We start from the raw sequence: 25224 nt of genomic DNA on the forward strand, positions 1-25224 counted from the left end.
AACATATCCACACACAGATTCGTTATTTTAAAATGTGTCTTAAATATTATCATCTGCTTTTGAAAAGCAGTTAGTATTTCACCTTTAATACGCAATTCAGTCTGCCCCATCATACCCACAATCGAAGCTATTGGGATTACAGAATGCTGAAGCAGAAGGATTGTAAATTGAGGGTAGTTTGGGCAAGATAAAAAGTGAGAAAGGGCCAGGCGTGGTGGCAAAGGCCTTTAATGCCAGCACTCAAGCAAGAGGCAGACGTAGGCAAATCCCTGAGTTTGAGCAAGTTGCAGGACAGCTAAGGCTACACAGAGAAAACCTGTCTTGAAAATCAAGCCAGGTGTGGCGGCGCAGGCCTGTAATCCCAGCCGGGAGGTGGACGGGGGTCGCAGCCGCTGGCAGATCTCTGTGAGTTTGAGGCCAGCTTGTTCTACTTAGCGAGTCCAGGTCAGCCAAGGCTACACAGAGAAACCCTGTCTCCAAAGCAAAAAAGGAAAAACAAAAAGTAATGAAAGAGGGAGTCAGGGAGGGAAGGAGAGAGAAAGAGAGAAAGGGAAGGATAAAGTAAGAAGGTGAGAAAAGGAAGTGTCCCTGTTTGACTCCCAGTACTTGGGTTTAAAGAGTTTAAAAATATATATAAGGACAGAAATGAATTTTCAGAAACAGCATCTTTATTAACATGTACATAGAAGAATAACTGAAGAATACAGAAAAATAGTCGTGTGTCTTCTTTAGTGAGATTACTGGTTAGTTTTGCAAAGTTTCTACCTTAAGCAACTAGTATAAATTTTGTTTCCTGGCTATTAAGAGCAGTTACTTTTTCAAAAATACAAGTCCCAACAAGCATCGCGCCGCAGCCTTCTGCAGTCCGACCTGCCCGAAGCGCATTGATCCCTGGGATTCGTAGTCTGACTGTAAAATAAGGCGGGCCACACACTACCGGCACAGATGACTGAGGTGGAGACACCATCAGCTAGACCAATAGCTATTGCGCGTCGGGATTGAGTGGCAGGCAGTTCACCAATCGGCGAGAAGCTTCTTCTGAGTGACGTGGCTTGCAACCTACAAACGGCCCGTGGGGTGGAGCGCGCGTCGCGGCCCCATTGCGAGCCATGGGAGGCGGCTGGTGGTGGGCTCGGGTCGCGCGCCTGGCCCGCCTGCGCTTCCGGGGGTCGCTGCTCCCCGCTCAGCGGCCCCGCAGCGGGGGCGCGCGCGCGTCCTTCGCCCCCGGCCACGGCCCGCGCGCGGGAGCCTCGCCGCCCCCGGTGTCCGAGCTGGACCGTGCGGACGCTTGGCTCCTCCGCAAGGCACACGAGACAGGTGTGTGGTGGGGGCCGGGGTCGGCCGCGGCGCCGGACGGGGCTCCCGGTGCGGTGTGGGAGTGGGCGGCGAGGCACGCATCTGCTGGGGACGGGGCCCGGGCTCAGCCGGGGCGGGTTCTTCGTGGGAGCGCAGGGAAATACGGGCTAGATTTTGCAGCAGGAGGTGTAGGGCGCCAGCTTGCGGGTCTTGGCTAATGTGCCGCAGGCAGTAGTTCGGGGATTGCGGGTAGGAGACGTAGCCCGACGGAGCCACCCTGCCCGGAGGAGGTCGCCTTTCAGAGGCGGCTGGGAGGCCATGAGGAGCCTGCGACAGGGGGCCGGCTCGGACTGCAGACAGGACCACTCGGAATAAAACAAGAGCGTGGCTACCCGCAGAAGATGGGCAAGTTCCGGATTGGGCCAACGTGCAACCAATGATAGAGAAGATGTCTGCTGATTGGAGGGGGAATGAGCTAGGCTTCTGGGGGAGGAACCTCAGACAGGGCAGTGGGTTCAGAGCTGGGAGCCAGTGCTGTGTAGACGGGGCTGGTAGTGGGAACGACATTTTGGCAGCTCAGGAACCTGAGTGGTGGAGATGTGGACCCATGGATGAGGCCGTGCCAGATAGCAGTGGCGACCACGCAGAGGGAGGAGGAGGCTGGAGGCTGGGTGAAGTTTGCCGCAGAGGTCTGAGGAAGAGAGAGGGCGAACGCCTTCAGTTCACGCTCGGGGCTTCATGCTCAGTTTTCCGCAAAGACTGCTCCAAAGGGGCTTAGAACGTCTGGGGGAGGAGGGTCGGGGTGGGGCTTACAGGTGCTTCTTGTAAGAAGAACGTCTTACAAGATATTCGTCTAGATGAACGTCTAGAATACTTTTGTGACTGGATAGAGTGGAAATTGGCTTCGGTCTAGGTGAGAGCGGATCTGGGAGGCGGGACCTGGCTGACGCAGAGCCCCATCCCCCCCCCCCCCCCCCCCCAACTCCCTTCAGCTTTCCTCTCCTGGTTCCGAAATGGACTCCTGGCATCAGGCATTGGGGTCATCTCCTTCATGCAGAGTGACATGGGCCGGGAAGCTGCCTATGGTGAGTACAGACCGAGGGAATGGGCCCCCACTCCTTTTTCCCCAGCCTCGAGGCCTACTGCTGTGTCCACCGACTGGGAAGGAGAGCACCGCCTCCTCCAGTGCTCCTCCTCCACCACACGTACCCCTCCGTCATCAGCTTTGTGATGAGAACACTTCAGACAGGGTCTAGGCGGCCTGGACCAGCGTGCACACCTATGTCTATAACCTCCGACCGGCCCCCTCATTTGGATCTTGGAGTCCACCTCCGAGTTCCAGATACTTCCATTTACAGTCTCATGTGCTTGGCTCTTGTCTACCACCTCTCCCTCTTGTTTGTTTTTCATTTAACTAGAATACTGAGAAGGGACCCAGCCTGCTAGTTAAGTGTTGTTACCAGCTCCTCACTGGTAAATTTCCTAGTCATGTGCCCTACCACTGAGCCACACCCCAGCCCCTCACTGGGGGATTCTAGGCAGGGGCTCTACCACTGAATTACATCTCCAACTTTTTTTTTTTTTTTAAGATTTATTTCTACAGTATTCTGCCTGCATGTATGTGTACCTGCCAGCAGAGGGCACCAGATCTCATTATAGATGGTTGTGAGCCACCATGTGGTTGCTGGGACTTGAACTCAGGACCTCTGGAAGAGCAGCCAGTGCTCTTAAACTCTGAGCCATCTCTCCAACTTTTTTTTTTTAAGATTTATTTTTATTTTATGTTGAGTATGTATGGGGATTATGTGGATGCTGGTAGCCAGTGGAGCCAGAATAAAGCACTCCAGCACTGGGGATACTGATGTGTGTGCTGAGAACTAGACCCAGGTCCTCTGCAAGAGCAGCCAGGGCTCTTCACCTCTGAGCCACCTCTCCAGGAACCACACATACACTTGTTATGCTGAGACGGCCTAAGGCTGAGCAGGCCTTCAGCTTGTGATCCTCCAGCCTCTCACTGGCTGGTGTTGGAAGCCTTGCCCAACCCTGTGCTCGCCTGGCCCCAGCCTCCACCCATCACCCCGGCAGCCCCTTGGGATACCCTGGACCCTGCAACTGTTGACTGCTACCCCTTCTTCCACAGGCTTCTTCCTGCTGGGTGGCCTGTGCGTGGTGTGGGGCGGAGCCTCCTATGTGGTGGGCCTGGCAGCGCTTCGTGGACCCATGCAACTGTCGCTTGTGGGTGCTGCCGCTGGTATGGGGGCTGTGTTGGCTGTCAGTCTGCTCTGGGCTTGTGCTGTAGGCCTCTACATGGGCCAGTTGGAACTGGACATGGAACTGGTGCCTGAAGATGATGGGACGGCCACTACAGAAGGCCCAGACGAAGCAGGCCGGCCACCACCCGAGTAAACAGCAGGGCTATGGGGACTGGCCTGGCCTGAGGACTGGGACATTAAAACCTGACCCGTCAGCAGTTCAAGACTCCGAGTGATAGCTCTTGTTATGCAGGGAAGCTGGGAGGGGTGAAGAGGCAAGCAATGGGGGGGAGGCAGGTGGAGGGGTCTGTGGAAGAGGGGCGAGGCCTTTGCTCCCCAGCCTGCCGACCTTGAGTCTAAGCCTCGGGACCCACATGGTGAAAGGAGAGCACTAACCCCACAGCATGCCACACAAGAACACACACACACAAAGAAGTACAGATTTTGAAGGAACAAGGAAACGCAGTCATGGAAGGCAGAGGCAGAGTCCCTGGGGACGGAGCCCCTCAGGGAGTGGTGTTTAATTCTCAACAAGGGCCCAGTGTTATACTGTCTTCAGTCTCCCTTCCGCTGCACCCTGGTCCCCGAGGCCGCAGGATATGGCAGGCCCAGCGTGGGGTAGAAGGCCTCTGGGAACGTGGGTCCTGGACCTAGCCTGTGCAGGTGCGGATACATCAGGCTCAGCTCTGCAGGCCCATAGCGGATGGCGCCCGGCGTGCACAGGCCCCGCACCACAGGAGGCAAGAAGCCTGCGTGAAGGAGGGCGGGGGAGGGCTCCCCCGGAGTTGTCAGGCCCCATGGTAGTACTGGATCGTGCTTCAGGGCCCCTGCCCGGATAACAGAGGTGAATTCTCCTCTACGAGGTGGGTCCGGTGGGTCTGAGAGCTCCTCCTCTCCACTGTCCTCTGCGGCTCTAGCCTCCTTTGGGCCGGGCTCCACCTTGATGCGTTTGCCTTGGGTCTGAGTGTCTTTGTCCTGGTCCACGGAGGCAGCCTGCTTTGGGTCAACTGCAGGCTCTTCCTCTGAAGAAGATACTGTATTTTTATTCTTTGCAGACCTCTACTGATGAGCATGCCCACAGCCCCTAACTTCTGCCCATGGCGGATTCTAGGCTTGAACTCTACCATTGAGCCACACCCCAGCCCGTCACTGGGGGATACTAGGCAGGGGCTCTAGCACTGAGCCACACCCCAGCCCTTCACTGGAGGATTCTAGGCAGGGGCTCTACCACTGAGCTACACCCCAGCCCCTCACTGAGGAATTCTACTCTTTGTGTTTTGGGGTGAGGGGATGGAGCTGAGTAATCAACACTGGTCATCTTCCTCTATCACTTATTTACTACTTATTGTAAAAGTAACTTTTATTCACCTGATTAACCTAGGCCTAGTCCAGGAAGATTCTAATGACCATACATTCTAACCCAGACCTAGAATGCCTTCAGCCTCTGAGACTTACTTTCTTGTTCTGAGCTGTGGCTGGCTGGTTCAACTCAGCTGCTCCCGCTCAAACTCCTCTTCCAGTTGACTTACTCAGTCTGGCTTTTCTCTCGGCCTCTGAATTGCTCTGCTTGGCCTCAAACTAACTCTAGTACTCTCTTCTAATCTTCTGGCTCCTTCTCATTTTGCTTGCTCTCTATTCAATGTCTCTGGTAAAACTGCCTCCCCTCATTCTCTGTGCTGCTCCCTTAAGTAGCTTCCCTTTCCTCTCTTCTTACGCAAGTTGGGCATATCCTATTCTGTCAAGTCTTTCTCTGATTCGCCACTTTGCCACTCAGATATCAATTTTGTTGTTATTGTGTGCGGGACCAAGGAGGCATAGAGGTGTGGATCAGGTCAGAGGAGAGCTTTGCAGGGCTGGTTTTCTGTTTCCGTCTTTGTGTGGGTTCTGAGGATCAAACTCGGGTCATGAGGCCGTCTCGTTGGCTGTATTTGTAGCTGCTCTATGTATGTGTGCATGTGCCTGCACAGTGCAGTGACATGCATGGGGTCACAGGACAACTTGGGAATTGGCTTTCTTTCCCCTGTGGATTCTGGGGAGTGGCGGCTCATCAGGCTCACAGGACAAGGCACTTTGACCTGAGCCATCTCACTGGACTGTTGTTTTTGAGAGCCGATCCCTGAACCTGGCTCTCACATATCTCTGTTTAGGCTGATTTATCAGCAGACCCCTCAGAGCTACCTGTCTCTGCCCGTTCCAGCACTGGGGAACCCAGATATTGTATGGGTGCTGGAGATCCAAACTCGGGGCCTTTGTTTGGTTAGTTTTTATTTTTTGTCAAGACAGGGTTTCTCTGTGTAGCCCTGGCTGTCCTGGAACACTCTAGGCCAGGCTAGGCTTGAACAAAGAGATATGCCTGCCTCTGCCCCATGAACACTGGGATTAAAGGCGTGTGCCATCACCACCCAGCCCAAGCTCTGATCTTATGCCTACACAGCATAAGATCTCTGTCCACGAGATCACCTCCCTAGACCTTTTGACTTTTTGAGAGGTGGTCTTGCTAAATTGTCCTGGCTAACCTTGACCTTGGCATCTCTCTGCCTCAGCCTCCCCAGTAGCTGGCACTGTAGTCCTTCAGCACCATACCAGCCTGGAAGGAGACCTCTGAGACGGGTTCTCAGTCAGCCTTGAGCTTCGGTCTCGGGAGGCCTCCTGTTCCACAGCAGTGAGGTTGCAGATAACCACACCTGGCTTTTATTGATGAGGGCCCAAACCCATGTCCTCAAGCTGTCCTGGCAAGCAGTTTATCCACTGCGTCACCTCAGCTCTCAGGACATTTAACTTCACTAGTGTAAACAGTTACGGTGAGTGCCTTCCACAACAGGTAATCCCCGAGGTCCCTCCGCCCTCCTTGGCTTAGCTCACCTGTGGGCTCTGGGCCCGGGCTGGGCGAGTCCTCCTGAGACACCACAGCTGGGAGCTGGAACGCATCCAGGGGTGTTTGGCCCCCTTCGGCATGGCTGGGGACAAGATGATGGGACTGAAAACCGGGTCTTTGGGTCTTGAGTCAGCAGCGAGTGTAGACATTTTCCGGGATGGGGTTTGTGGGTGCTACCCTGAGCACTTGCAACTTTTTGTCTGAGCTGTAGATTTCTGCTGGCTGGGGTTGGAGGCCCAGGCCCAGCTCCAAAATCCCTTCTCAGCTGAGCTCTCCCTCCTTGGGCAAACCTGGGCCACTGTCAGCCACCTGATGTTACCTGGGTTCCTCTAAGCATGTGTGTCATGGTTTTCTCAGTTTCTTCTAAATTACCCGTTCCCTTCTAGGGCCCAAATCAAATCTTAGCTCAGGAAAGGGGCAGATGGCACCCTTCTGGCATTTCTTAAAGCACACACCAGCGTCCTCTTGTTGTCCGGTCCTTGTTTATCCCCAGTCAGCTCTCCGCTAGCAGGAAGCGTTTCCCCAGAAGTGCGGACTTGCCCGTGACCCCCCAGACATAGACCTTCAGCAGTTCCCCAGTGACCCCGAGACAAAGTGTCCTGTGGCCATTTACACCCCCCACCCCCTGCTCTGCTTCAGCCCCAGACTCTCACTGGGCAGGTCGGGCTGCACGCCCGAGGCTTGATCAGCTCTGTGCTCTCTGCCTGCCGTGTGCATGGCTTGTGCCACTCAGGTTCTCCCTGCATCGAGTCTGCCACTGGCTTCTCTGCCTAGAGCCAGCCCCGCTCCTCCAGCCGCAGGCAGAGCGCCTCGAGCCTTGCCTAGCCTGAGTAACGGCAGGGTCCCTCCCAGCCTCCCAGTGCCGACTCCTCCGCATCCACACCTAGGCCTTTGCTCCCATGCCCTTCAGAACCCTCCCTTGAGGGCCCTGGTTGGGATGGGGGAAGTGGCTGCTGCCACTCGGCCACCACTCACCTGAGCACATGGCTGACCCACAGCACGTGATGCTCCCCGGAGCTCTTCCCGTTCCCGGCCACGGTGGCTACAGACTGCAGCCACACAAAGCCCCCCGCACGCTGCAGCCAACGGTAGTAACCAGTCACCACCTGACCTTTGTCCAGCACTGGTCCATCCCAGGGATCAGAGAACCCAGAGGGGTGGGGGGGGGGGGGGGAGGAAGGTCAAGGCGGTCAGGAGACAGGCAGGGGTGGCCAGAGTGAGGAGAATCGAGAAAGAGAGAAAGGCACAGAGGTAATCAGAGACCCCCTCATATCCCACTTACCCCCCCCAGCCCCCACTCAGCCTCTTTGATGCTTTTCTGTTCCCAACAGAGCCCCAGCAGCTGCAGTGTAAGCAGAGACTGTGGTTAGCCCTAAAGTGGGACTTCCCAGGAAACAGGGCAACAGAGGCATTGAGGTCTTTGTGGTGGTGGTGGGGGGGGAGAGGGTACAGAAGTGTGTCTCACGGTCCAGATGGCTTTGACGGATCCTGGTTGCGTCCTGTCCATGGACAAACTGGTAGCAGCTGCGTCCCACCAGTTCTGAAGGTCCCATGTCCATATGGTCGCTAACTCTGGAGGAGGCAGGAGAAAAGGGAGGCAGTGTTAAAGACAGCGGTGATTCAAGACAGCAGAGCTGGCTGCAGAGTTCCCCAGGGTCCACGCCCTTGAAATAAAGTTCTTTTTCCCTCTGTAAAACGGGCACAGTAATAATATAGGCGAAGAAAGGATGCATGCTGGGAACCAGAAAGAAATGGGCAAGCCTGGCCAGCAGAGCCAGCCCACCCTCCCTTCTCCCAGGCACCCCTTCTTGTGTCCCTCCTCCTGGAACCCCCCCCTCCCCTGAAGGCCTCGCTTGACCGATTCCCACACATCCCCAGTCTGCAGTGGACCCGCTTTCCCTCCCATCCCTACCCATCCCTACCCATCCCTACCCATCCCTACCCATCCCTACCCATTCCTACCCATCCCTACCCCGGTACCTGCTCTCACAAGCTAGGATGGTGAGGCCCAGGCTGAGGCGGAAGACGATCATGTGTCCGTGCAGAGGCAGTTCAGCCAGCGGGGCTGGGGGCAGTGTGTGGCCCAGGGCCACAAGGCCCAGGGCTCGGGCCCTCAGGCGCCCTGTCACGTGAATGACCTGTGGAAGATGCTCGTTGGAAGGGATGAAGTGAGGCTAGAGGTAGCGGCCATAGCTGGGAATGGTGAGGGAGGATCGGCAGTGGTGGGGGTGACTGGGGAGGTACCGGGAGGGACTGCTGAGGCAGGAGGACCACAGCCAAGCCAGCACTCTACTCCAATTCTACCTGATACCCACGTCCCTTGGCCTGGAGGAGGCCTGCAGTGTTTCGGTTTCAGGCCTCCTCACCATGTAACCTGGGACACAGCTGGCACATAGGAGAGCATGCTCTTGTGCCCACCTTGTACCCCGAAGCTTTGACGTTCAGACCTCTCTTGGTGAGGGTGGACTTCATGCGGACAAAGAAGGAGCGCTCCTGGACCCGGAAGGCAGGGGATGTCTCGGTGGGGCTGGCTTCTGGGGACAAACAGGAGGGAGCCGGTGTAGAGTTTGCAGGGTCCTGTCACCTCGGAACCAGCCTCACACTGCGGCCCCTCTAGACACTCTAATGGTTGCGCTGGCACACTGATAAAAAATCTTCCCACCGAGGGGCAGCCAGGCCTAAGGTCAGACAAGCTATAGAGCCTTGAGAAAAAGCCACCTCTCAGCCCTATCCCCCAGGCTAGAGAAGCCACCTGCTCTGGGCTCTCTTCGGCCAGTTGTCCCCACCTGGGGACTGAACCTCAGAAGGTTGGGCTAGGGCTGTTGTGGTTATAGCCAGGTCCCCTGTCACAGTCTAGAGGTATAAAAGGGAGAGGAAGCTGTGCAGTGATGGAGTCCAGCACTCAGGAGGCAGAGGCAGGTAGATCTCTGAGTTCAAGACCAGCCTGGTCTACAGAGTGAGTTCCGGGATAGCCAGGGCTACACAGAGAAACCCCTCCTCGAAAAACCAAAAAGAAAGGAAGCCTTTTCCTGAGAGAATGGTCACATCTTCCTGTCTCTCTCCAGGCCCTCAAGTGTGACAGGAGCCTCTGTTAGTCTGCAGCGTGTGACAGACAGCTCTCCGTGCTCTTCACGCTGTGCATGGCTCATTTTGGGGTGTTAAGCAAACAGAACAGTCACCCCAACACTTCCAAGCTAAAGGGAGCTTTTGGGGAGGTGATGGCCTTTCCACACCACCTTCAAGCTGTTATGAGAGTGGAATTTTCCACTCAAAGAAACGAGGCGCTCGCTGGCAAGCTGGCCCGGGGGTAAATGTGCTGGCCTGACCATGTGCCTGGGACCCACACGGTGGAGGGAAGGAACTGGCTTCTCAAAGTTAAACACACACGCTTAAAACCAGGGTGGCCAGGGGCATAGATCCTGGGCTTGCATAGCTGTGTGACCGGGGCAGTTGACCTCTCTGTGCTTGCTTGGGCTTTGGGGTAAGGACCCAATACAATTTTTAAAGGCACAGTAGACTGCAAAAACAAACAAACAAACAAAAACCAAAAAAACTCGAAGCCTTCTCCCCACCTCCATCCAGAAGCTCAGCTCTTGGTAGATCTTGGCCATTTTGGGGAGCCAGGCAAGTTTGGACAGCCTCGTGCTCGGCCTTAAGTACGCCTGATCCCTTTTACAAAGTGTTGCTTTGTAGTACGTTTCCGCCCGGACACCAGGATCTACCCCCAGGCTTCGTTCATTGGCAAGAAGGGCATTCTTGGAAATTACCAATCTCGGGGGTGTCCACTAGCGAGGAGGAAGACGAGGAGGAGGAAGAGGAAGACAAAGACGGTGGCGTGGGGGGCCCAGAGGTCGCGGCCCGCAGTCCGAGTTGCTCTAGGACCTCCGAATGGTCCCCAGGGTGGATGTAGTCGAAGACGCTGCTGCCCGTCAGCTCCACCTGCCGGTGATGGAGGGGATTGCAGGAGCGCGTGAGCACGGTAGCTGCGGCGGGGTTCCGCCCGGGCTGCCCTGCACACCAGCCTTGGGTTTTAATTTCGAAGTTTCCCGCTTTTTTTTAAAATTAGGGAGGGAAGGGTTTTGTTTGTTCTGAGACAGGGTAGCTCTGGCTGTCCTGGAATTTATTATATGTAGAGTAGGCCAGCTTGTCCCCAAACTTAGAGATCCACCTGCCTGAACCTCTGGAATTCTGGGGGGAAAGGCCTATGTGGCTACACACGGCCCTTCTTGCTTTTTCACACAGAGGTTTGCTAGGTAGCCCAGGCTGGCCCCAGACTCCCGAGTACTGGAAACCACACATGCATGCTACCAAGCCCAGCAGCTGTCAGCACTTTAAAGAGCTGAGATCCGCCTCTGGATCTTACGGCCCCGCCTCCCTCACTGCAGCTTCCAGCTTTTCTCCACGGAGGCGGCTCCGATTCCACAGTGAACCTCTGACCTTCAAGCCCCATTTAAAACTCCCCGGATAGCTGCATATCTGACCTCGGCAATTCTTACTCAGAAGCCCGCCTTGCCTCCACTGTCCATCCATCTGCTTGGGTGACCTGTCTCCCTCCAGCCCTCATCCCCCTGCAGTCCTTGCCTCCCACCCCACCCCCACACCACCTTATCTCACCAACACACCCTTGTCCAAAGTCCCCTCCTCTGGGGGAGTGTTATTTGTTTGTTTGTTTCTTTCTTTCAAGACAAGGCTTCTCTGTGTAGTCTTGCTAGTCCTGGACTCTGAAGATCACGCTGGCCTCAAACTCACAGAGATCCACCTGCCTCTGTCTCCCCTCGAGTGCCCAGATCACAGGTGTGCGTCACCGAGCACAGTGGGAGTGTTATTGTGAGACAGTCTCATTAGCCTAGGCTGGCCTGACTTCTGACCCTCCTGCCGGATGCTGGACTTTAATGTTGTCTAGGCTAGCTCGCCACCATGCCCAGGTTATGAAAGGAGCCCAACCCAGGGCTCTGAACGCCAGACAAGCATCCTATCAACCAGGTGCAGTCTGCCTCGGGGCTCAACCCCAGGACCTTGGGAATGCACAAAGGGACATACTCGAGAGCCACAGCCTCACTGAGCTCAGCCCCTCGCTGGGGGAGTCTAGGCAAGCATTCCACCACAAAATTACATCTCCAGACCGAGTTTTGACCTTGAGACAGGTCTTACTAAGTTGCCCTGGCTGGCTTTGAACTTGTGGTGGTGCCTGAGTCCCTCCAGCATGAGTCAGGGAGCTCTGCAGGGTTGCTAGGACGGCTGTCTGGTTTTCAGGTTGAGGCTAGTGATGGCAGCAGAGGGAAGGGCAGGCATAGGCCAGGCAGTAAAGATGGCGGCCCACTGCAGGCTCTTACCTGTGACAGTCCCAGGTAGATGGACACTGTCTCTGAGATGTAGAGGAACTTTCCTTCCTGGTTCAAGGCGAACACAAAGCCATCCAGGGACTAGAGTTGAGAGAAATGGAGGGGAAGTAGGAAGGGCTCCCCAAGCCTCTGGAATCTGGGTCTCTGTCTGGAGGGGGGAGCTTCCGTGGCCCCCCAGGAAGGGACAGAAACAAGGGACTTCAGTCCCCCCCCCCCGTCCCCCAGAGACCAAACGCAGGAAAAAAGGTGTTATTCCCAGATGCTACCACCAGATGGCAGCACAGAACAGCAGCTGGGAAGGGACCTTACCTGTAGAATGTGTCCACCAAGGTGTTGCTCGAAGACTTCAGAGACCAGAGCCACAGGGCCTCGGCGGCCAGGGGCTGCAGACAGAGGGAGCAGGAAAGTCAAAGCCTCCCAGTCTGCCTTCGGGGACCCAGTCAGTCTTAAAGCTCACAGCCACCGTGGAGAAACAGTTCCCAGGACGGCAGAGACCCAAGACAGTGACACATCAGTGAAGAGGGGCTCTATTCACTGTCTCATTCATCTGCACACCAAAAGAGGTCCTTGAGCACTGCCACACTGCCGTTCCCAGGCCCTTTACAGTGCTGCTGGTGACACAGACGTGACCAGAACAGCGCAGCCTTTGCTGGGTCCAGAAGAGTAAGTCAAGGTCAAAGTCAGCCTTTGTGGTGAACTGCTGAGGCAGGAGAATCAACAGCTCAACTCAAGACTTGCCTGAGCTACATAATGAGATCCCACCTAAAAACTAAAAAGAGGGGGCTGGAGAGACGGCTCAGAGGTTAAGAGCACTGTCTGCTCATCCAGGGGTCCTGAGTTCAATTCCCAGCAACCACACGGTGGCTTCCAACCATCTATACTGGGATCTGATGCCCTCTGCTGGCGTGCAAGTGACCTACAGACAAAGCACTCATATATGTAAAATAAATAAAGAATTCTACAAAACAAAACAAACAAAAACCTAAAAAGAAGGCAGGCAACATATAAAAAGCATCTACCTAAAAATCTCCAGTGTGGTACTGGGGCTGTGGTTCAGTGAAAGATCACCAGCCTAGAATCCCCCAGTGAGGGGCTGGGGTGTGGCTCAGTGGTAGAGCCCCTGCCTAGAATCTCCAGTGAGGGGCTGGGGGTGTGGCTCAGTGGTAGAGCTCCTGCTGAGAATCCCCAACCCTGTGGTAAAGTGCTTGTCTAACATTCTGGGTTCAATCCTCTACACTGAAAAAAGTAGCAAAAAACATAAGCAAAAAAAAAAAATAAGTGACAAAAAACATAAGCAAAAAAAAAAAAAGTAACAAAAAACATAAGCAAAAAAAAAATAAGTGTGGGTAGAGAAATTGGACTCTTGTTCTAGGCTTGAATGTAAACTAGGATAGCAGCTGGACAAAACAGTTTTGGAATTCTTCAACAACAATAACAACTATGATGTGAGGCTCTGGAAATCCCTTCACAACCCAGTGAAGTGAAAACACGAGTTGTGAGGAGTGCCGTGTGCACATGAAAAGAACAGCAGTGCACATAGCCAAACTCCTCCAAGGAAAAGATTAAAAAAAGTAGATCCAGTTGAGCGCGGTGGTGCACGCCTGTGATCCCAGCACCCAGGGAGGCAGAGGCAGGCAGATCTCTGTTAGCTCGAAGCCAGTCTGGTCTACAAAGGGAGTCCAGGACAGCCAAGGCTACACAGAGAAACCCTGTCTCGAAAAACAAAAGTGGCAGAAGAATATTAGCTAACGCTGAAGAGGTGTGAGGCCTTGGTGTGTGGCGCAGCATTATGAAACCTGACAGGCACAAAAGGCCACAGTGAGTTTTATCCCGTGTCTATGAAATGCTGGGAACTGGCAAGTCCATGGGAGCGAAGAGCAGGTCTGCAGTTGGGAGCACCTTGGAGGTGGCCGCCTCTTGGCTGTGGAATGCCCATGTGATGGCCGGGACCCGATAGCCGTGATGTCTGTCCCTGCCATAAATAGTGCTGATTTGGATAATTTAAAATAGCCCTGTCTATACAGCAAGTTCTGGACAAGCCAGGGCTCAGAGTGAGACCCCGCCTAAAAACACGATTGGGGGAGGCGTGCAGAGCTGGCTCAGTGGTTAGGAGTGCGTGCTAGCTACTCTTGAAGAGGACCCAGGTTAAATTCTATGGCAGCTCGCAGCCATCTGTAACCCTAAGACTGAAGGGATGTGATGCCCTCTCTGGCCTCTTTGGGCACTGCACATCTGTGGCAAAACAGCCACACCCATGAAAATAAACAAACAAACAAGTGACCTTTGAGATTGTTGAGATGGTTTAGTGGGTAAAGGCATCCACCATCAAACCATCAAGCTTGCGGGTCTCAGTTTGCTCCCCAGAACTGTGTGATGGAACGAGAATGATTCTCACAAACTGTCCTCTGACCTCTATGAGGACATGTATGCTGGGTCCTGCTCACACACATAAACAAATAATAAAGTTAAAAAGAAAAGCCAGGCATGGTAAGCACACACTTTTAATCCCAGCACTCTGGGAGGCAGAGGCAGGTGGATCTCTGTCGTCTATACCGTGAGTCCAGAACCGCCAAGGCTACACAGAGAAACCCTGCCTCAAAAAACAAAAACAAAAAAAACAAAAAAAAAAACCCAACAAACAAAAACTTCTTTAGTTTCTTTGAGATAGAGGCTCAGAAAATAGCCCAAATTTTACTCAAATTTACTATTTTCTGCCACAGCGTCCTGAAAACTAGACTTACAGGGATACAACACTAGGCTGGAGCACAGGGTTTGTACTTTCTTTTTTCAGCGCTATGGATTGAACCCAGAGTCTTACACATGTCAGTTACTCTACCACTGAGCCACACCCAGTCCCTCACTGGGGGATTCTAGGCAGGGGCTCTACCACTGAGCCACACCCCAGCCCCTCACTGGGGGATTCTAGGCAGGGGCTCTACCACTGAGCCACACTCCAGCCCCTCACTGGGGGATTCTAGGCAGGGGCTCTACCACTGAGCCGCATCCTAGTCCCTCACTGGGAGATTCTAGGCAGGTGCTCTACCACTGAGACACCCAGCCCCTCACTGGGGGATTCTAGGCAGGGGCTCTACCATTGAGCCACACCCCAGCCCCTCACTGGGGGATTCTAGGCAGGGGCTCTCCACTGAGTTACATCTTCTGCTGATGTACTTGTGTAGTGGACCATCACAGAGACATATATAGAAGACAGTAACTTTGGCAGACATGTTGAAGAGATGAAGACATGTACATGGCCACAAAGTCATAGGCTGGATGGCACAGGGCCTCCCTCCCTAGTCAGGAGAACTGGGGTCCCGTGCTGGTGCAGAAGACGGTACCCCTCCCCCAGGGATCACTGTGGGGATACTGTCAGTGACCTTCTCTTTGTTAGGCCGAAGCCCAGCTGGAATCACCTCCTCCTCTTTGTGCTTCAGTTTCCTTTTAGTTAGTTATTTATTTAGAGACAGGGTTTCTTTTTGTAGCCCTGGCCATCCTGAACTCCCAGTCAGACCAGGCTGACCTTGAACTCACAGAGATCCACCTGCCTCTGCCTCCCTGAGTGCTGGGATTACAGGTCTGTACCACTGCGCCTGGTCTCAGTTTCCTCTTTAAGTGGGTCTTCTGCAATAGCCTAAGCTCCTAGAATGCCAAGCATCTGGGCAGCATGATAGAGAAAAACATGGAGTAAAGACGGGGTCACTGCTATTCCTAGGCAGGGACACACCGCCTGTGTTCCTCAGGACTCCCCCAAGTCAGCCTGTCCCAGCCTGTCCCAGGCCTCCCGAGTGGAGGGCGTCCACACCTGGCTGCCATTCCCCGCCTAAACCTCCAGGAACAATAAATGTAAGGGGCGATGGGGACCCCCTCCCCGGAGACCCAGCGCCTAGCAGCCCTGTGACAGGCAGGAACAATGCTGCTTGCTAATTGTGGTAATTTTCCCCTGTCATTTTTGCTAGTTCCTTCATTTTTCCTCTCCTGGGATCAGCCCGGGTCAGACTGAGCTGCTGCAATTAACGGCATTAATGGGCATGCTAGGATGGGGTGTACAAGAGGAGAGCTTGGGGGCCCGCTGTCCCCACCCCCAACCCTGTGCACAGGACCTATCCCCTGCCATCAGGACCCCCAAGGTGTGCCAACTGATGCCTTACTACCTCCCCAAACCTACCAGTTTTCAACCTTCCCCCAATCCAACAAGTGTGATCCCACCTTCACAGCTGCCCCTCTGAAGTCCAGGGCCCCTCAAGTCACTTATTCACTTAATAATCTCTTAGTCATTTAATAAACGTTCATTAGCCAAAATCAGATGGGTGGGAGAGAAAGGAGGGATAGAGACCGAGGGGAAGAGAGAGAGGGGGGGAAAGGGAGGAGAGTTAAGATCACTACCAAGTTTCAGGGGGTCCCCTCCCTTCCCATTGAATGAGGCTCCTGTCTTGGGTCATTAGGGATGGAGGACTAGGTTTCCATGACTCTAGGGAGTGGAAGAGAGGTTTCTCATCATTCAGGTGCCTACGTCTATTTTCATAGGGTTAGATTGACGCTGAGGGGAACCGAAACTTGCTCTGGAAATTCTTTCCCTCCCTTCCTTCCTTCCTTCCTTCCTTCCTTCCTTCCTTCCTTCCTTCCTTCCTTCCTTAAGACAGAGTTTCCCTGTGTAGACCAGACTGACCTCAAACTCCCAGAGATCCACCTGCCTCTGCCTCCTGAGCACAGGGATTAAAGGAGTGAGTTAACATGTCAGGCTCGTACTCACTATATATCCAGAGATGACCTTGAACTCCAGATCCTCCTGCGTCCTCTCCTTGGGTACTGGGATTACAGGCCTGCACTGCGCCCTGCCTGTGTCTCACTGTGTCTGTGCCTAACGCTGGGGGTGATCCCAGGCCTTCCTACAGGTTAGGCAAGTGCAGCCCTGCACTGAGCACCTATGTACTTTCTGTCTGTAGCTTCCTCTACTCTGTCTGTAAAACACGTCTAGAGAGAGGGTGAAATGGCTTTTGTACATCGAAGGCCTTCAGGGCCATAGCCAGGTATACAGTGGGTGAGTAATATATCACCATAAAAAAAATGCTAGGTGTTCTGTGACAGTCTAGACCAATCCTGAGTTTCTAGGCTCTCTCTCGACACTGCCTTCCCCTCCCTGTTTTCCTGCCTTCTCTCCCTGACCGCACCCTACCTCTGCCCCACTAGCCCTCACACTTCCTCCTGGTGTTTGCTTGCCCTCTGATCCAGTGTACCCTCTGCCTGGCCCTTCTCACAGCCGGCTTCCTTCCTTACTTCTTCAACTGTCAGCTCACCTGTCAGGCATGTCCTCCTGTGGACTAAGAAGTCACCTCTGGCTGGAGAGATGGCTCAGAGGTTAAGGGCACTGGCTGTTCTTCCCAAGGTCCTGAGTTCAATTCCCAGCACCCACATGGTGACTCACAGCCATCTATAATGAGATCTGGTGTGCAGGCAGGCAGAACACGGTATACACAATAAATACCTCTTTAAAAAAAGTCACTTCACTCAACTACCCTGCCCTTCTCCCCAACATAGCTCAGTGACCCAGCAGCTGGGGGAGAGGGCTTGGGGATAGTCTAGTGGGAAAGGCATTTGCCTTTGTCTCCACAAGCAAGTGTGGAGACCTGAGTTCAAACCCCAGAACCCATGTGAGGCTGAACAGGGTCGTGAACGCTGGAATTCCATAATCCTCCTTCTAGGAGCCCCCAGGCAGTTCGCCTCTGCAGCACTGAAGAACAAACAGACCTTATCTCCAAAAGAAGGAGAAAGGCGGGGCTGGAAGGCTGGCTCAGGGGTCAGGAGCACCCGGCACCCACATGGCAGCTCACAACTGTCTGTGACTCCAGTTCCAGGGGATTTGATGCCCTCACACAGGGACACACGCAGACAAAACACCAATGCACATAAAATAAAAACAAACTATTAAAAAATAAAGGAGGAAGGCAAGGGTTGGCGCCTGAGGTTGTTCCTTGACCTCCACATCAGCACCATAGGCGTGCTCGAGCGCGCGCGCACGCGCACACACACACACACACACACACACACACACACACACACACAGTTGACTGGAGAGATGGTCCAGGAGAATACACACTGCTCTCGAAGAGGACTAGAGTTTGGTCCCCAGCACTCTTGGGTGGCTCACAGCCACCTGTCAGTTCAGCTGCAGGGAATCCAGCACCCTCTGGCCTCTTCCAGCAGCTTCGAACACACAAGGTATACATGAATACACGTAGGCAAAAACAGACACATATACATTTTTTAAACTTAAAAGACAGCAAAAATAAGCCCAAGTGTGGTAGCCCACATGCATGCACTGTGGAGACAGAGGCAGGCAAGTTCAAGGACACCTGGCCCACACAGCTAGTTCCAGGCCAGGCAAGGTAACTTAGAGCCGAAGTCAACACCTGGGGAGCAGGAAAAGGCTGTCGTTAGGACTGACAGCCTGAAGCCGTGCCTGCCAGCCCACATCTGACCTTCACCTGTGCGCTGGTGTGGCCTCCCCTGCCTGTGTGCACACCAAATAAATAAGAGATTTAAGCAGAAGCTTGGGAAGAGAAAGGAACAGAAAATGGGTGGGTCAAGGTTAGGGCACTGGTTCTGCTGCTGGAGGTGCACACCTTTAGTCCCAGCACTCAGGAGGCAGAGGCAGGTGGATCCCTGAGTTCAAGGCCAGCCTGGTCTACAGAGGGAGCTCCAAGACAGTCAGGGCTACACAGAGAAACCCTGCCTCAGTTTTTTTTTTTTTTTTTTTTTTTTTTTTTTTTTTTTAATGAAGAGATGACTCATCGGTTAAGAACACTGGCTGCTCTTCCAGAGGACTTAGGTTCAGTTCCCAGGACCACATGGCAGCTCACAACTGTCTGTCACTCTAGTTCCAGGAGATCTGACACCCTCGAACAGACATACAGGCATTCAAAACGCCAATGCACATAAAATAAAAAATAAATAAATTATTAAAATTTAAAGCCAGGTGTGGTGGCACACGCCTCTGATCCCAGCACTCAGGGAGGTAGAGGCAGGTGGATCTCTGTGAGTTCAAGGCCAGCCTGGTCTACAGAGTGAGTCCAGGACAGCCAAGGCTACACAGAAAAAAACCCTGTCTCAAAAAAACAATTAATTAATTAACCTATTAACTGATTGATTAATTAATTTAAAAGGAAGAAGATCCTTATGTGTCAACAGGCCAGGACAGGAAGTCATGCGGGCAGCAGGTGCTGTTCTGTATTTACTAAGGTGAGAAGAGAAGGGTTAAGATCAGCCTCAAAGATAGGCACAGCAAGTACAAAGGCCCTGGGGCAGGACCAGCACCTGTTAAAGCAGACAGTCTCTCCAGAATTAGGATCAGGAGCTTCATGTGTTAGAGGTCATATCCAGCCTGGGCTACAGACTGAGTTCCAAGACAGCCAGGAGTACGAACAGAGAAACCCTGTCTTGAGAAATCAAATCAAAACCAAACAAAAAGAAATCCAAAAGCAGCCCCACCCCAAATAAACAAACAAACAAACAAATAAAAACGGCAAAGAGTGTTTTGACTTGATAAAAACCCTCCACTATGCACACTCTGACCCCAGGATAGATGTCCAGGTTTTGTAGATTGAGGCTTAGGGAGAGAGAAAGGAGTATCCAAGGTGGGGCCTGTCAGGCTCTATAGTCAGGGAAACAGGACTTCTGGGTAGCCAAGTCCTACACAAACAGGGCTGGCCAGAGCACATCACCCGGGCTGCCATGGCTGTCCTGAGGGAGCCTAATGGCTGTCTTATATCAGTCAGGGCCCCGGTTTCCCACCAAGGAGAGAGAGACAGGGGCAGAGACCTTACCACACAGTGTAAATCCAATATGCCCTGCCCCTCTCTCTGTCACACATCATGGCTCCCACATCCACTGGGTTCAGCTCACTCAGGGGAAGTCACTGCTGTACAGTAATAAGAGTCACCTGTTAACTCTTAGGCCTGGTTCCTTGGGGTCCTGACTTCCCTTGTGCGGAGGGCTGGGGAAGCGGCTCTGATGTTAAGGGCATCAGAACTGGCTGTTCTTTCCAAGGACCCAAGTTCATAGGGCAGCTCAAAACCAGCTGTGACTCTAGGATACTCTAGGGTATCCAATGCCCTCTTCTGGCCTCCCTGGGCACCAGGCACGAAAGTGGCGCACAGACATACACACAGACTAAAAGTCCCGTATACATAAAAAAGCAAGGTCAGAGGAAGAGACGAATAGGGAGTTATCTAAAACAAAACCCAAACGAAACAGGCCTGGACCTGGCAGGGATGCCAAGTGTGATAGTTCAAAAGGGATTCGAGGCTCACAGATGTGCTGGCATTTAATCCCGGTCCTCAGGTGGCAGAGGAAGGCAGATCTCTGTGGGTTCAAGGCCTGCTTTGTAGTTACAGGCCATCTGGGGCTACACTCAGAGACCTTGTCTCGAAAAAAGGAAAAAAAAAAAAAAAGATTGGCCCCGTCACTGAAGTAGCTCAGCAGGTAAAGCTTTGCCCGCGCAGCCACACCTGTCTGCCAGTTTATGACACCTGGGCTCGAAGAGAAGAGTGACTTCTGCTCACCCTCCCCCCTCAAAGAAAAACTTCAGAAAAACTTCTGGGGCCCTGAGAGCCCGCTCAGCGATTGTGAGCACAGGCTGCTCCTCCAGGGGACCAGGGTTCCGTTCCCGGCACCCATGGGGCAGCTCACAACCGGCTGTGACTGATTTCAGGAACCCAGTGCCCTCTTCTGGCCTCTGTGGACACCTGTGCACAGGGGCACGTGCAGGCTAAGCACCCCTCCCCCCTTTTTTTTTTTGGAGACAGGGTTTCTCTGTGTAGCCCTGGCTGTCCTGGACTTGCTTTGTAGACCAGGCTGGACTCGAATTCACAGCGATCCGCTTGCCTCTGCCTCCCTGAGTGCTGGGATTAAAGGCGGGGTGTGAGCCACCATGGCCTGCTCAGGATTTTGTGGCCCCCTCCCGCCTCACCCCCCCCGCCCTGTCCTGACCAGTTGGTTCTGATGCTCAGGTGGGCATTGTGGAAGAAGCCCAGAGATGGCCCAGGAGCTGGGGCCACGACGGGAGGCTGGGGGCTGCGGCTGGCCCCGGCAGGGCTCTCTGGGCCCCCCTCCCCGGGGCTCCAGGACAATAGACAAGATGTTTATCCCTGCCAGCACACATGTTGTTCGGGGTAATGACAGTAATCAGCCTGCCTAATGCTGCATTCTCTCAGCGCCAGTCAATTCGCCTAATTACCGCCTGGGAAGCCGGATTATTTAAATTTAAATGGTGATTTATTGCGGGCCTTAATCAATGCTATTTTCTCTCCCCCACCTCCTCCCTGGGTGCTAGGGCAGGAAGGGAAAAGGAGCCCTCTCCAACCCTACCCTAAGGACACCCCGTTCTTCAGGTGGGGCCCCGTGTCACCTAAGACCTCAGGGAGCAGCTTCGCCCGCTGCCATGTGATAACAAGCAGGGACTTATAAAATGGAGTGATGACAATCTAACGCCTCAGTAATCGAAGGGGTGATGAGAGCTTCGCCCGCATGTTGCCATCATAATGGTCTCCATTTTACCAGTTAGATGATAGCTCTTCCCTATGTGCCCCACCCGCACCTCCAAGGAACTTCTTTTTATTTTTTTCTCTATTAACTACTTTCTGGAGACACGCTCTCACGCAGCACAGGCTGACCTAGAACTCACTATGCAGCTGAGGACCCCCTGCCTGTTGCAGTTACAGGTGCGTGCTTTCGCGCCTGCGTCTTGGAAGAATCTTTTATTTTCATTTTTCTGTTGTTTGTGTCTGCCGCTCTCTTTCCGCAGCCCTGGCTGGTCTGGAACTGCACAGAGGGCTGGACCCAGACCCACAGATCTGCCTGCCTTGCCTTCCCCAGTACTGGGGTGCCAGTGCCGCCGTGACTGACCTTTTCTGTTTCTGGCTTCGTACTCTCGGTGATCCTCCTGCCTCAGCCTCAGGAGCAATGGGAGCATCAGCCATCCATACCACAGCCTGCCTAGGCCGTGATGGTGGTCGAGTGTTCCCTGCTAAGTCCTGGGCACTCACGATGCTTGCACACACACACACACACACACACACACACACACACACACACACACGAAGCTTGCAATTAGCAGCGAGGTGGCACAGGTCACGCATAGTGACGGTGGTGGCTTGCCGGGAGTGCCGGGCCAGACAGTCATCAGTCTGGTCAGTCTGATGAGGCAACAATCAGGGTCACTTCCATTTCTTTCTTTCTTTCTTTCTTTCTTTCTTTCTTTCTTTCTTTCTTTCTTTCTTTCTTTCTTTCTTTCTTTCCTTCCTCCCTCCCTCCCTCCCTTCCTTCCGCTTCCTCCTCCTTTCTCCTCTTTTTGGTTTTTCGAGACAGGGTTTCTCTGTGTAGCCCTGGCGGTCCTGGAGCTGCCTCTGTAGACCAGGCTGGCCTCCCACTCACAGAGCTCGCCTGCCTCTGCCTCTGCTGGCATCACAGGTGTGCGCCACCGCCCGACATCACTACCACGTCTTGAAGCAGCAGAGAAAGAGGAGGTGCCTGCTGAGGACTGCAGAGCTGGGGGCTGGGGTCCGGGTGGCCACTCGGTTAGTCCCGCCCAGAGGCCTTGCTGGTCACCTTCTGTCCTCCTCCCTAGGCCGTATGTCTCCTCACCCCAACTGGGCACTTCAGCCCCCAGCCAGAGCTCCAGCAGCCCCAGAGCTCCACAGGCCAGGGTCAGGAGCTAGCTCTCCCTCACCGGCTCGGTGCAGGCCTCAGGACCGGCTGCTGCGGGCTAAAAACTTCTTTTGTGACCACAATGGCTCATCTCCCCTGATAATAATAATTAATAGCCTCTGCTGGGTCCCATGGCGGACACCTGAACTCCCAGCACTGAGCACGGAGGCAGGAGAATCCCAAATTCGAGGCCAGGCCCAGCCAGAGGAGGCCAGCGTGGTGGCCCACGGGAGCCGGAGCCAAGGGAGCTGGAAGCTAGCCTGGTCTACATAGCAGGTCTCAGGTTAGCCAGGGCTACACGCAGTGAGACCGTGTCTCACCAGACGCCTTAGGCCAGAAGTTTACAGAAGTCCTCAACTTTCTGCCCCCTGGAGGGCATTGAGTCATCAGCTAGGAACTAGGGAAGGTTTGCTGGCTCCCCATGAGCGGGCCCAGGAGTCCTGCCGGCCCCATGCGGTCCCCAAGGCTAGGGCTGGGGTGGCAGGGGCGGCTTTGGCAGCATGCGCATGCGCACTCACCGAGCCCCGCCGGCGGCCCCACGGCCCGCAGGCCCCAGGGCGGCGCCCCCAGCGCGGCGAAGCGACGCAGGCGGAGGTAGGTGACGCTGAGGCGCACGATGGACGCCTTGTCCAGCTGGCTGGAGATGGCGCCGGGCAGAGGGAGCAGCTTGGCCAGCTCGAAGAACTCTAGGTTTTCCTTCCCGCGTCGCCAGCGCGCCGCGTTGCGGGACTTTTCTTTGCGCTGCGCCTGCAGGCTGGGCGGGCGGCATGGAGGAGGTGTCAGTGGGGGCCCCGGGGAGGAAGTGGGACACACCTGAGTGCCGGTTCTACACCCCTGCTGGCTTTCGGGACAGGGACAGAACCTTTATTTAACAACAACAATTATTATTATTACAGTATTGGCGGTGCTAGGGGTTGAACCCAAGGTCTCCAGCATTCTACCTCCGAGCTACATCGCTCAGGCCTGTTTGTTTATTTATTTATTTATTTATTTATTTATTTATTTATTTATTTATTTATTTAATTTTTTGAGACAGGGGGTCTCACTGTGTAGACCAGGCTGGCCTTGAACTTACGGAGACGCGCTTGCCTCGGGAGTACCGAGGCTAAAGGCGCGCGCCACCACGCCCGGCTCTCCTTTGAACTGTCGGGCCTCCTGCTTCAGTCGGGATGTCAGGCCAGCGGGCTCCTCGGGGTCAGACCCTTCCCCTCGGCCCGAGAGTGTGTGTGCGCGGGGTGGGGGTGGGGGGTCGGGGCTGGGGGCCGGGGACGGGGCTGGGAGTGAGGCCCGGGGCGGCGAAGGTCCCCCCGCCCTGGGGGGAAAGGCGGATCAGGGCGGCAGGCTGGCTCACCAGGGTCCGGGCGGGGCCTTGACCACGAGCCCCGGCAGGAAGTCCCAGGGGGCGCCGGCTCCGCGGCCCGCCCCGCACCTGACTTCTCCGCGGCCACCGCCTCTGGGGTAGGGGGTGGCCATCGCGGCGGGGGCCTGGGGCTTCAGACGCGAGGGCGCAGCGGGCGGGGCTCGGTCTTCTAGGGGGAAGAGTGTCTGGGGAAAGTGAGGTGCGCGCGGGTGCCCCTCGGGCGCGCCCGGGAGCTGGCGCGGACGCGTGCCTCAGTTTCCCTCCCGGCAGCCGCGTCCCCGCCCCGGCGCCCCGGCGAGGACGTGCCCCGCCGCCCCCGCGCCGCCCGCCAGCCGCACGCCCGCGCCGGGCCGGCTCCCGCATACCAATGGGCGCACGCGGCGCGCATACGGATCGGACCGGCCCGCGCGCTGCGTGCCAGGCATGCCCAAGCTGCGCGCGCGGGGCGGGCGCCTCGCCGGGGCCCAGACGCTCCCGGCCCCGGCCCCCCCGGGGGCCCCCAACGCCCAGGGCCCGCAGCCGCGTCCCGCTCCCCAGCCCGGGCCGCGGGGGCAGCGCGCACCCAGGGACCCCGCCCCACGTCCCGCCCAGGAAGCGCCCGGGCCCCTCGAGGTGGCGCCTCCTGACCCGGCTGCTCAACCCCCAACCTGCAACTCCCCCCCACCCCCGCAGACCGGGGCGTGAGAGCCTGGCCGGTGACCCCGGGACGGACGTGACACTCGGGGCCCGGCTGTCCCCAAATCCAGATCGCCTAGAACCAGGGACGTGTCCAGCTGGCTCTTCCCTCTCCACGGTCGGGCGTCCAGGCCGCTCGTGTCCCCGGCATCCAGGTGGCCCCCAAGGCTCCCCCAGACGCACTGACGTCTAGTCCCCCGAGCCCGTGTGGCCGGGGCTCCGGCGAGCACGCTCCACCGCTCTCCGGACCCCGGCGGCACAGGCGTCCAGACGCCGTGGCCTCCGGGTCACCGGCCTTGGCCCCGCACCCCAGGAGGACCCGGGGGTCCCCCTTCCCTCCCGCCGAGCCTCCAGGAGTCCCGCGCGCGCTCGGCCCCCTGCGGGCTCACCTGGCCGAGGGGCGGGCTCGGGGCGCGGCGTGGGGCCGGCCGGCTGGCGCGGAGGGGCCGCTCCATAGACCCCGGGGCGCGCGGGCTGCGGAGCCCGGCTCTCGGCGGCCGCGGCGGCCTCGCAGACTTGGAGACCACGGACAGCGGCGGCGAGGGGCGGGGCCTGGCCTGGCCCCGCCCCGGCGGCCCCGCCCCGCGCCGGCCCGCGCGCCTCTGCCTGCCGGAGAGTTCCCATCCCTGGGTCTGGTTGGCCCGGCGCGTCTGGGTTGCCTCGCCCCGCGACCACATCAGGCTGGTCGCGTATCGGCCTCTCCATCCTGCCCCACGATCCCCG

General features: G+C 55.6%; 2 protein-coding genes across 3 annotated transcripts; one reads left to right on the plus strand and one right to left on the minus strand.

Annotated features, from left to right (window-relative positions):
• The first annotated feature begins 1090 nt into the window (after window positions 1-1090).
• Tmem160 (transmembrane protein 160) lies at window positions 1091-3766 on the plus strand. The gene is made up of 3 exons (XM_055615554.1): window positions 1091-1317; window positions 2289-2381; window positions 3437-3766. The coding sequence occupies exons 1-3, from the start codon at window positions 1110-1112 to the stop codon at window positions 3700-3702; spliced, it is 567 nt and encodes a 188-aa protein (XP_055471529.1). The 5' UTR covers window positions 1091-1109; the 3' UTR covers window positions 3703-3766.
• Window positions 3767-4023: 257 nt separating this feature from the next.
• Npas1 (neuronal PAS domain protein 1) lies at window positions 4024-23939 on the minus strand. 2 transcript variants are annotated; one of them, XM_055615557.1, is made up of 11 exons: window positions 23818-23939; window positions 22985-23220; window positions 12075-12148; window positions 11757-11846; window positions 10191-10362; window positions 8842-8954; window positions 8404-8561; window positions 7889-7995; window positions 7399-7546; window positions 6411-6505; window positions 4024-4570 (listed from the first exon to the last, which is right to left on the minus strand). In XM_055615557.1, exons 1-11 carry the CDS (start codon window positions 23937-23939, stop codon window positions 4104-4106), a joined length of 1782 nt encoding a protein of 593 aa, XP_055471532.1. In that variant the 3' UTR covers window positions 4024-4103. The 2 variants fall into 2 exon arrangements, with proteins under 2 accessions (XP_055471532.1, XP_055471531.1); XM_055615556.1 differs by having other exon boundaries at window positions 8842-8957.
• Between the last annotated feature and the right edge of the window lie 1285 nt (window positions 23940-25224).

This window comes from Psammomys obesus, unplaced genomic scaffold (assembly GCF_907164565.1).
Source record: "Psammomys obesus unplaced genomic scaffold, mPsaObe1.curated_primary_1811, whole genome shotgun sequence".
Lineage (NCBI taxonomy): Eukaryota > Metazoa > Chordata > Mammalia > Rodentia > Muridae > Psammomys > Psammomys obesus.

Excerpts from the sequence above, each read along its gene's own strand:
- Tmem160 (XM_055615554.1), top strand. The coding sequence starts at position 1,110 with ATGGGAGGCGGCTGGTGGTGGGCTCGGGTCGCGCGCCTGGCCCGCCTG. Across the intron at positions 1,318-2,288 it reads CCGCAAGGCACACGAGACAG|CTTTCCTCTCCTGGTTCCGA; the intron begins GTGTGTGGTGGG and ends AACTCCCTTCAG. Across the intron at positions 2,382-3,436 it reads GGGCCGGGAAGCTGCCTATG|GCTTCTTCCTGCTGGGTGGC; the intron begins GTGAGTACAGAC and ends CTTCTTCCACAG.
- Npas1 (XM_055615556.1), bottom strand. The coding sequence starts at position 23,939 with ATGGCCACCCCCTACCCCAGAGGCGGTGGCCGCGGAGAAGTCAGGTGC. Across the intron at positions 10,363-11,756 it reads TCTACCTGGGACTGTCACAG|GTGGAGCTGACGGGCAGCAG; the intron begins GTAAGAGCCTGC and ends CATCACCGGCAG. Across the intron at positions 7,547-7,888 it reads CCGTCAAAGCCATCTGGACC|TGCTGGACAAAGGTCAGGTG; the intron begins GTGAGACACACT and ends GGGATGGACCAG.